The 12,059-nt window shown below is 36.7% G+C and overlaps 1 protein-coding gene across 2 annotated transcripts in view; it reads left to right on the forward strand.

Annotated features, from left to right (window-relative positions):
- The window catches only part of LOC123530537 (DDB1- and CUL4-associated factor 1-like), a 123,720-nt gene that overhangs the window by 44,924 nt on the left and 66,737 nt on the right, over nt 1-12,059 (forward strand). For both annotated transcript variants that reach the window (XM_053521141.1, XM_053521140.1), the window contains exons 7-15: nt 345-1,080; nt 1,382-1,518; nt 2,109-2,210; nt 3,445-3,603; nt 3,851-3,891; nt 5,134-5,272; nt 5,793-5,999; nt 6,604-6,773; nt 11,036-11,155. In XM_053521141.1, coding sequence (XP_053377116.1) covers nt 345-1,080; nt 1,382-1,518; nt 2,109-2,210; nt 3,445-3,603; nt 3,851-3,891; nt 5,134-5,272; nt 5,793-5,999; nt 6,604-6,773; nt 11,036-11,155 — 1,811 coding nt within the window. The remainder of the gene's footprint in view (nt 1-344; nt 1,081-1,381; nt 1,519-2,108; nt 2,211-3,444; nt 3,604-3,850; nt 3,892-5,133; nt 5,273-5,792; nt 6,000-6,603; nt 6,774-11,035; nt 11,156-12,059) is intronic.

The following is a 12,059-nucleotide window of genomic DNA, read 5'->3' on the forward strand; positions in this document are numbered from 1 at the left end:
GCTAAAGGCATGTGAATAGTCCATTGTGCTGTTTTTAGGCAGCTTTTTTTACTACAGCTACGCAGATATGAAATATACATGTACCAAATAAGTACCTTGCTAGCAAACTCAGGGTAAGATGGATTACACACTGACACTGATTTAAAATTACAGACAACATGTTTAGATTGGCATTATAAAAGGGAAGCCCTGCTGTAAATCAATATTGGCTAAACATTCCATGTAATAAGATAGAACAAGAAAAGAAATGCTGTACATATTGTCTTCAAATTCAAAATAAAACTTGTCTGTTGTTAGCATTATTGCAATAAACTTATTGCACTATTGATCATAATTGTTTTCAGGTGTCAGTGATGTTACAGCGTTTACATGCACTTCAGAAGGAAATGCATGAAGAGTTTTTGAAAGATGAAGCAACAAAAGCTGAGGAGAATCCGAGACATTTCCCTATGTTTGGAACCCATAGCAAGACGGCTAGTCCAGGTGGCACTTTCACATCACCCAAGAACAAGAACTCTAGGTCTCCAGTTAAGGGAGGTCAGTCTGTTTCAGCAACTAAAGTGTCCCCAACTAAAGGGGAAAAATCACCAACTAAGATTAACCAAAATAAAGCATCAGAAAAACCAGCTGTAGTAAAGGAAGATGATAAAGATAAGAGAACTTGTGTTCTTTCAAACAATTCTAAAACAGAGGCTCAAGATAATGATGTAGAGTTAGAGATTAAATGTTCAGGAGCAGTGGTGTCGGGTGAAAATAAAGCTATTGTCAGTTATAGTCAGACACCTGGATGTAGTGATAAATACGGAGAAAATATTCCTTCTAAGGGTAATGAAATCCAGAATGATACGGAATATACTGATGTGGAGAAAAGTGATATTGGTGGAATTGAGAATAGATATGTGAGTGATATAGTGGGTGAGGAAATAGAACATGATTTGGATTCTGAGGACGAGGAAAGACAAGATGATATAACTGTGGAAGATAGACGAGCTAGATTGAAACGTACACTGTCCCCAAGTTTTTATAGTGAAGACGTGTACAGATTAAAGAAGCAACGTATTAGAAATGACAGCTTTATATGTAAGTCTTCAGAATAACTTGATGAAAAGATATTTTCACTCAGACTCTTTCTAGAAAGTAGAGCTCCAGAATCCATTTTGATAGGTTCTTCATTTTGTTTTGGTTTGTTGATTTTGATGAAAGTCAGGTCAACAAGTTAACTTATTTTAAATGTAAAAGTCACATTTAATCTCTCAACATTGGTTTTAAACAGTACTGACACTTTCGAATAGATTTATACAAAATTTGCCAGGTTGATTGGTGTTCCAGGTTTTAATGGCATAGAAATTGAATACAGAAATCTATTTTATGTTGATTTCAGTGAGTGATGTAAGCAATAGCAGCTGGGCAGAGATTCAACCGTATGTTATAGGATCGTACAGTCTAGATCCACTGAGCCTCGGTATGAAACAGAGGCTCATTCTGCAATACCTCACACCTATGGGAGAATATCAGGAGGTTTGTTCTTCAACATTACATTATTTCTGTCTTAACCCTTATCATGCTGAACATGATTAATTCTGCCTTTGCAACCAGTGTAGATAATGATCAGCTTGCACATCCATGCAGTCTGGTCAAGATCTGCACTGTTCGCTATTCAGTTGGTGTCTTTTTGGTTAGTGCCCCTTTTGACAGTTAATGGTACTGTCCAAATTGAAAGGTGGACAAGTTTATTATAGAAATTTAGCATGGTAAAGGTTAATAAAGCAGGTTTTATCATAGGTTTTGTTTCATCCTAAATAAAGAGACAAATGTGATGTCCATAGATAGTGTTGGATTAAAGAGTAATGTAACAGATGTTTGGTGAAATGTCTGAATTAGAGTTTTGCTAGTGGCTGTATGCGCAACAGAAATTAAGGAGATTCCGTAGTTAAAGAAGGCTTGTTTTCATTTTAGTGCAATAGAATCTACTGTTGTTACTGTTTTAAAACTAAATTTAAACTGTGGAAAAAATAGTGCAGACTATTGATATGGGGTTTTAGTCATTAAAATTCTCTCTATTGGTATATTTACCTGGATTATAAACATGTTCTCTTTTTACCTTGCAGCTGATCAGTGCAGCATTTGAGCACCGAGCAATGGATTTGGTGTTCTATTACATAAACCTAAAGTACAACAGGGATGTGAGATTGGCTTTTGAAGCATTGAAGGTAAGTTTAAATGGAACTAATGCTTAAGGAAAGAATCTGTATTTGAGATATATTTAATCATTGCTAAGTATGTAGTAGTACATGACGGAGTATTTGATTTGGAGTTCTTTCTAGCTCGACTTTTCGACCGAAGAAAAAGTAGAGCTATTGCACTCGTGTCACCGTCACTGTTGGTTAAAATTTTTCATAAAGTCATATATTTCTGTTACTATCAAAGCTATTGACTTGAAACTTAAAGTATCAAAGTCTACACCAGGAGAAACAAACCCCATAACTCTGATTTGAATTTTGACAGAGTTATGCCCCTTTTTAACTTAAATTGTTTTGGTTAAAGTTTTTGATAAGTCAAATATCTCTGTTACTATCAAAGCTTTTGACTTGAAACTTAAAATAGTTATTTACTATCAAAGTCTTTACCAGGAGAAACAATCCCAACAACTCTGATTTGAATTTTGACAGAGTTATGCCCCTTTTTAACTTGGAATTTTTTGGTTAAAGTTTTATGAAGTTTTTACTCGCAAAGCTCTAATTCAGAGTCAAACACTGAGAAAAGTTGAGCACGCTGTCATCAGATTATTACCTATGGTCAGTACATGACCCATAATTTGTGGGGTGTCATTAGATTAAATCCAATCTGTAATTAACCTTTAGCATGCTAGATAAATTGTCGTCTGCTGGAAATGTCGTCTGCTAAAATTGTAAAGTTCATTCAATTTGCTCCAAAATTGGAAGAAATATTGTCAGAGTAGCAAACAGCTTGGAACCTGATCAGACGCCGATTTAATCGGTGTCTGATCTGGTTCCAAGCTGTTTGCAAAGGCTGTTAAATTCGCCTGCAGCAGGCTAAGGGTTAAAGAATGCATTGACTTACATTCAACAAATTTCATAGGATGGTTGCTTGTGGTCAGTAGATAGCCCCTATTGCTTTTGGTGTCTGTATGTCAGTGGTCAAGGTCACATTGACCTCTAGGCTAAAAACAATTTCCACTGAACAATTAAAGACTTTTGGTGTCAGTGTTCTTAGGATTGTTGCCTGTAGTCACTGACAGGTCATTTGGTCAAACGGTTAGGTCACAGCATTCAAAGTTACCTGCTTGTCTCTGACAGGCCATCATGGGAGCATATATGTGTTTTACAAACAGCTTGCATTTTATATTATATTGATGAAGCAGTTATAATCAAACTTGCATGTTGGTTGAAGTGTTTCATTGAAAGTATGACTTTTCTATTTTAGTATCTGGCTGTATTACTATGTCACAAGAAGTTTGCTATAGAGTTTCTGAATCGTGGAGGTGTACAGAAGTTGTTAGATGTATATAGACCTTCTATAGCTGCTACTGGTGTCTCATTGTGTCTCTATTATCTCTCATACTTTGAAGATGCTATGGAAAGGGTAGGTTCTATTCAAATTGTACTTCTTGTTTGTCAAAAAAAAAAAAATCGACTTTTCAATTTTGAACAATTTAGACTCTACCATGGCAATTATGATACTTCAATTTAATTATAATCCTTGCGTTTTGTCAAAATTGATCAAAGCAGGTTTTTTTTCACTCTTCGTGTTTGACGGATGGCTAATACCAAAAAAGAGTTTTTATTGCTCGTTTTTCACTGTTTGAAAGCTCTCGGTATGTATGTTTCAGGTATGTTTGTTGTCGGATCATATACTCACCACTCTTGTCAGGTAAGTACCTACTTCTTTATCGTAATATTTATGTTATCCTTACAGTAATTTTACGAAAATGTTACTGACAGCTTGTTTATAATTTATACTTAAAAATGTTTACAGAATCATACAGTATTTTTATGCTCCCCGGAAGTTAAGAGTATACATGTTAATTGCTTTTTATGGAGCATACTCCAATAGAACTGAACAGATTTTGTTGAAACTTTAGATATAGACATTGCAATTATAGGAAGTGCAATGGGCAATAAGAAAAAACTTTTATGAATAGTTTTCAAATAATCTACTTTTATGCTCACTTAAGTAAAATGATGCGCTTTTAGGACAGTTGGATGTGCATCTCCCATCTTTCTTTCCATTGCCCATCTATAGATCAGAATTTGGTTTATTTATCCTGTAGCTTTCACGTTTCTAATGCAGTTGTAATCAAACAGGGATATATGAGTACCTGTATGGTCATTATTTCTTGTTTAATTCGGTATTTGACCAAAAAGACAGTTTAAAATATGTTTTAGACTTATAGCCCTTGATTATTAACCCTTACCGTGCTGGACACGATTGATTCTGCTTTTGTCAAAGTTTTGCAAAACAAACAGTAATTGATCAATATTTGATCAGTAAAACTTTTCTCCAACCTTTCGTCAGTAATTATTCTCATTATCATATCAAATATACTGACAAACAAACATTTAAGATAGTCGGGGGAATAGACCATGCAATTCTCACGGCGTGCGAAAATTTTAAATTAACCAATACATTCTGACTGCCAAAGGTTTGAAAACTTTTGACACCTCTGCTTGAGTTTGCCAGAAGCAACAAAGAGTAAATTAATACACAGGGACCAGATGTCACGCTCGAGCGATTGAGTTATCAATGCTCGATCCAGTCATGGTAATTTCACATAGAAAGTAGAAGGAAATCGCCTGGGACCACATGAATTGCGCAAGCGAGCCTGAGTGCTTGTGTAATGGATGCTTGAGCGAGCGGTGTTTCACTGTATTTACAAAAGAATACCGATTTTATTGTGATTTCCCTTTTTAAATTGTTATACAATGCAATTTTCACCTTCTTTCGGCCCTGCCACCAACACACTGTAATAAAATAATTCAGTTACATAACTATTGCCAAGTTACGGCCTTTATTCACTTACAAATTGTCAAATAGTAGGGCACACTATTTTATGGGCAGTTGATGTTCTTTAGTTGTACAAATCCTATAAGTACTTATTATTTTTGCCAACAGTTATGTGTTATGGTTGATGGAATGTTCCCATGACTCTAGTAGATGTCATGCTGCAATGTTCTTCACTCAGGCATTCCCATTCCTAGTTATACTCAACAAATTTGATACACATGATGGTTTACGCAGACTTTACAATGTTGTAAGTATTCCTTTCACTTAGATAACAGAATAAAGTTTTTATTGGTTTTTGCAATGTTAAGAGCTTGCAGGTATATACCATATTTAAATTTGCTTTTGGGGCCTCTGGACGAATGGTTCAGGTCGCTGACTTCAAATCACTTGCCCCTCACTGCTGTGGGTTCGAGCCTTACTCGGGGCGTTAAATTCTTCATGTGAGGAAACCATCCGGCTAGCTTACAGAAGGTCCGTGATTCTACCCAGGTGCCCTCTCGTGATGAAATAATGCACGGAGGGGCACCTGGGGTCTTCCTCCACCATCAAAGCTGGAAAGTCGCCAGATGACCTTTGATTGTGTTAAGCCCAACAAAAAAATAAATAAATAAATTTGCTTTCTTGTTACTGTATAAGAAACAAATTTTATTCTTCATCAACAGTGTTATATGTTGCGCTTAAGTGTATTGATATGTAAATTCTTTTCCTGTACTGTGTCAAGCATTTAATTAAGGATAAAAATATTGTACTGTTGTTTGTGTTATTAGATCAGCACGTTGGAGATAATGAACATAGAGAGTCGCTCTAGTCCCAGCGAGGATCAGGTATTCACCATGAGACAGTCGGCTAGGCATGTCTGTGTAGCACTGAAGAGGTACTTTGAGTCACATCTTATCTTGAAGGTGAACGAGCTGAAACGATCACATGCCAGGAATGAGGGTGGATCTCCACATCATGAAACACCAGCTTACAAGGTAACATCAGCTTTAATGTACTAGTTTGACCAATGTAAGAAAAATATAAAACATACACAGGTAGATAATAGAGATGTTTGACCAGCCAGTTTAGTGGTTTAGGGCAAATCCACAAGCAAGGCAAATTTTAATGTGTTCATTTCGACCAAAATATTACATCTCAAGCAGTTTATTATCAGCCTCTACTTTATGCGTAAGAGTTTTTTTTCTGTGTATTACTGTGTCACCATAAGTTTGTACTGTTAAGAAATTCATGTGCAGTGATACACTAACTGCTTTACTTTTGTAGCTGATTTTACCGAAATAGGATTTTAAACCCAGCAACAAGAGAAACAAAAGTATTTTACATAGTTTTCAAGTAGAGTATGGTTACACTGTTGTACCTGAGTAAACAGTCACTTGCATTAAGCAGTTAGTCAGCAAAAATCCCAAATTGACTTTTTGTTTCGATTTTAACTTGCCAGCAGCCACCTGCCTTAAGCGGACAGATTGTATTGCTGTCTCGGCTGACTTTTTGATACAAGTTTGACTATATTTTATGATGTCTTTTGATAAAATATTGTAAGTGTTTACTGATGTCAATTTTAAATTTTGAATTATGCAGGCTTTAAAGATAACACCAGAGTTGGTACAAGAGAACATTGAGATAATGATAGAAATGATGCCAGTAAGGCAACAGTGGCAACCAGAGGCCACATTCTATAAACTAGGGGGAATAACTCTGCTCACACAGCTAATAGGAATGTCACCAGAGTGGAGTAGTTACACTGGAAAGTGAGTTTTAGTCTTCACTACCATTGTAGTGAGCAGTTGTATCTACCACATGAGCTGATATTTAGATATACTCCCACAATCAAGGTTTGGAGATGGAGGATCTATACAGGAATCAATGTATCTAGGCCCTGTCTCGAATTATTTTCCTTGAATATCGCTGAAACCAGTTCAGACCTTATTTTAGCTCGACTATTCGAAGAATAGTCTAGCTATTCTACTCACCCTGGCGTCGGCGTCACACCTTGGTTAAGTTTTTGCATGCAAGTACATACAGCTATCATTTAAAGGCATATAGCTTTGAAACTTATTTATTCTTTTTCTAGGTCAATTACCAACCTCACTGGGTCAAGTTCCATAACTCTAACATGTATTTTGAGCAAATTATGCCCCCTTTTGGACTTAGAAAATTCTGGTTCAAGTTTTACATGCAAGTTACTGTCTCCAAAACTAATGTAGATATTGAATTGAAACTTCACATGTGCCTTCGGGGTTATAAAACTAGTTGATAGCACCAAGTCCCATAACTCTGACCTTCATTTTGGCCAAATTATGCCCCCTTTTGGACTTAGAAAATTCTGGTTAAAGTTTTGCGTGCAAGTACATACAGCTATTACTAAAAGGCATATAGATTTGAAACTTATTTTTTTCTTTTTCTAGATCAATTACGTACCTCACTGGGTCAAGTCCCATAACTCTGACATGTATTTTGGCCAAATTATGTCCCCTTTTGGACTTAGAAAATTCTGGTTAAAGTTTTGCGTGCAAGTACATACAGCTATTACTAAAAGGCATATAGATTTGAAACTTATTTTTTCTTTTTCTAGATCAATTACCTACCTCACTGGGTCAAGTCCCATAACTCTGACATGTATTTTGAGCAAATTATGCCCCCTTTTGGACTTAGAAAATCCTGGTTAAAGTTTTACATGCAAGTAACTATCTCCAAAACTACTACAGATATTAAATTGAAACTTCACACGTGTCTTCGGGGTTATAAAACTAGTTGATAGCACCAAGTCCCATAACTCTGACATGTATTTTGGGCAAATTATGCCCCCTTTTGGACTTAGAAAATCCTGGTTAAAGTTTTGCGTGCAAGTACATACAGCTATTACCAAAAGGCATATAGCTTTGAAACCTATTTATTCTTTTTCTAGGTCAATTACCAACCTCACTGGGTCAAGTTCCATAACTCTTAACATGTATTTTGAGCAAATTATTCCCCCTTTTGGACTTAGAAAATTCTGGTTAAAGTTTTACATGCAAGTTACTATCCCCAAAACTAATGCAGATATTGAATTGAAACTTAACATGTTTCTTCGGGGTTATAAAACTAGTCGATTACATCAAGTCCCATAACTCTGATATGTATTTTTGTCAAATTATATCCCCTTTCTAACTTAAAACTCTTTTGATATTTCACATTTTGGGTAATAATTTCCTGCTTCTGTGACAATATTTCGAATAGTCGAGCTTGGCTGTCTTACGGACAGCTCTTGTTAAACTGAAAACAGACTTTTAGGGTCACAAGATGAGATCAACAAGTCCCATAACTCTGTCTTTTTTAGCTCACCTGAGCCAAAGGCTAAAGTTGAGCTTTTGTGATCGCTCGATGTCCGTCGTCTGTCCATCAACAATTTTTAAAAAAATGTCTTCAAAACCACTGGACAGATTTACACCAAACTTCACAGGAATGATCCTTGGGTGGCCCCCTTTCAGAATTGTTCAAAGAATTTAATTCCACACAGAACTGGTTGCCATGGCAATTGAAAGGAAAAACTTCCTGTCCAAAACCGCAAGCCTCGATATTTGGCGTGTAACATCATCTTATGGTCCTCTATGAAGTTTGTTCAAATTATGCCCCTGAAAAGGAGCCCTGCCCCAGGGGGCCCAAGTTTTACATAGATTTATATAGGAAAAAACTTCAAAAATCTTCTTGCCTGAAACTGCAAGGCATAGGCTTTTAATATTTGGTATGTTGCATTGCCTAGTGGTCCTCTACCAGAATGTTCAAATTATGCCCTCGGGGTGAAAAGAGGCCCTGTCCTGGGGGTCCCAAGTTTTACATAGACATATTATGCCCCTCCCCCCTTCGAAGAAGGAGGGGTATATTGTTTTGCAGATGTCGGTTGGTCGGTCAGTATGTAGACCAATCGGTTTCTGGATGATAACTCAAGAATGCTTAGGCCTAGGATCATGAAAATTGATAGGGAGGTTGGTCATGACCAGCAGATGACCCCTAATGATTTTGAAGTCAGTAAGTCAAGGTCAAGGTCAAGGTCACAGTGACCCGGAACAGTTAAACGGTTTCCTGATGATTACTTGAGAACGCTTGGGCCTAGGATCATGAGAGTTGATAGGGAGGTTGGTCATGACCAGCAGATGATCCCTATTGATTTTGAGGTCAATAGGTCAAGGTTGCAATGACCCAGAACAATTAAACCGTTTCCGGACAATTACTTGAGAATGCTTGGGCCTAGGATCATGAAACTTAATAGGGAGGTTGATCATAACCAGCAGATGACCCCAATTGATTTTTAGGCGAGTAGGTTAAAAGTCAAGGTCACAATGACCTGAAAATTTCTGTTCCTTGTGCAGTTACTGAATGCATCAAGGGCATTTCGTGTTCTACGACCTCTTGTATAAAAATCTTCTTGTCTGAAACTGCAAGGCCTAGGCTTTTGATATTTGATATGTTGCATTTCCTTATGGTCCTCTACCAAGATTATTCAAATTATGCCCCTAAGGTAAAAAGAGGCCCCACCCAGGGTGTCCCAAGTTTTACAGAGACTTATATAGGAAATAAAACCTTAAAAAATCTTCTTGCTTGAAATATTTGGTATGTTGCATTGCTTCATGGTCCTCTACCAAAATTGTTAAATTATGCCCCTGGTGTGAGAAGAGACTCTGCCCTGGGGGTCCCAAGTTTTACATAGACTTGTATAGGAAAAAAACTTTAAAAATCTTCTTGCCTGAAACTGCAAGGCATAGGCTTTTAATATTTGGTATGTTGCATTGCCTAGTGGTCCTCTACCAGAATGTTCAAATTATGCCCCTGGTGTGAAAAGAGACTCTGCCCTGGGGGTCCCAAGTTTTACATAGACTTGTATAGGTAAAAAACTTTAAAAATCTTCTTGTCTGAAAGTTCAAGGCCTAGGCCTTTGATATTTGGTATGTAGTATTTACAAGTGGTTCTCTAACAAGATTGTTCAAATTATGCCCCTGGGGTGAAAAGAGGTCCTGCCGTAGGGGTCACTTGTTATATAAATTATATAGGAAAAATACTTCAAAAGTTATCTAATCATATTTCCTAGACTGTTTAATTATAATTACCGGATGACCCCAAGTAGGGGTCACTTGCCTGTGACCTTGACCTACTGACATACTTTCTTGTTTTTTTAAGGTACAGCCTTGAAATTTAGATGACAGTTTTGCACACTGATCTTAAAACTGACTTACATTGACCATGAATGTGACCTACTGACCTACTTTCTTAATATTTTAGCATCAGTTTGACATTTGAAACATGTAGCTGATATTACTCATGTGAGCTGTCCAGGTGAATCATGACCCTCTTGTCTTTTAACAAAATGATTTCTGTTTTTGCACCTGGAAAAATGTCCTATCCAACTTGAAATGTTTCCTTGAAATTTCTGAAGCTGATAAAGATAATAAAATCATTATCTTGTTAAAATTATTATCTTGTAATCAGAACAGTTTTAGGATCATGAAACAAGTTCAGTTTCTTCATCTCAAACTTCTGACTTCTCTTATGACAAAAATGTTTCTTTGTGCTTTCAAAAGTATATCCTGTGTTATCCATCCTGAATTGTTGTCCTTAAATATTTTGGGAAGGGATACGGATGTTCTTTGAAACTTAAAACAGGTTATGAAAATCAGAAGACAAAGTTCACATAGCATGTCCCGCAAACCCTGAATTTTCTTTTGACAAAATAATTTCCTGCTTTGAGTTCCAAAAAATATCATGTCACTCAACAATTGTTTTCTATGAATATCTGGAATATTTGAGGCTTAAAACAGGCTGTTATGATCATAAGACAACTTTGCTTACCAAGTTTCATAATTCTGACTTATTTTTCACAATTTTTTCCCCTTTTTGTTTTCCTTGAATACCTTAGGAACTATCATGAATGTTCTTATTTTCTCTCACAAAGCAGTTTTGTGGGGGTATGAATGACTTGTAGTGATAGCTGTGCAGATTGTATTATATCTGTAATTTTTATGATGTAATTTTTTCCTAGGCCGGAGACACTGAAAGCTGCTTTGGATGTTATAGGACTGTGCTGTGTGACTCCAAAATCTCAGCTTCAGTTGCTAGCTTCTATTCCAATGCCAGATAATGTTGCAACTCCAGGTATTAGGTAAGATTTCACGTTGATTGCCTAGAAATTATTTTACACTGATTAAGCTGGAGCTAGTTTTGTGAGTGATTGTTTCTGAATTTAATTTTAGCTTGTTGTCATGTCTGGTGTGTATTTATTTGAACTTACAAGCAAGAAGTCTAATAGTTATAAAAAATTACAGGTTTACACCAAAAAATAAGTTGTTGATAACACAATACATGTACATTTGACACAGATGTCTCAGACAATAAAACTTCTTCAGATCTAAAGCATTGCCTTTGAACTTAGTTTGTTAATGCTACTTGATTGATAAAACCAGCTAAGACTGAAGGAGTCAGTGCCACAGTGGTTAGCATGTTAGTCTATAATGCTAGGGTGCCTAGTTTGATTCCCAGTTGTAGCTGATATTCCGACTAGGATTCAGCACTGAATAATTCACTTAAATTGGTACTGTTACCAGCGGTCTAAGTCTAGATTGGATGCTGGGCAGGTGATTATGACACCTACTATGGACTCAACTGGAAAGTTTTTTAGGTGGGGACTTTCATCCACCACCCACACTAACTTCTTTTAAATATAAGCTAGCAAAAGATTTAATTTAGATGCAAGGTTATATCTGATCTTTGATCATTGTTCCTTGCCAGTAAACAGTTAATTGCTAATTATATCTCCCCCCCCCCCCCCCCTCCTCAGGGGGAGACATATTGTTTTTGCCCTCTCCTTCCATCTGTCTGTCACACTTCATTTCCGTTCAATTACTGGAGAACCATTTGACCTAGAACCTTCAAACTTGATAGGGCTTATGGAGTAGATGTCCCTATTGTATTTGGGGTCACTCCATAAAAGGTCAAGGTCACTGGGGCCAGAACATGGAAAACCATTTCTGATCAGTAACTTGAGAACCACTTGACCCAGAATGTTG

The sequence above is a fragment of the Mercenaria mercenaria genome, chromosome 13 (assembly GCF_021730395.1).
Source record: "Mercenaria mercenaria strain notata chromosome 13, MADL_Memer_1, whole genome shotgun sequence".
Taxonomy (NCBI): Eukaryota; Metazoa; Mollusca; class Bivalvia; order Venerida; family Veneridae; genus Mercenaria; species Mercenaria mercenaria.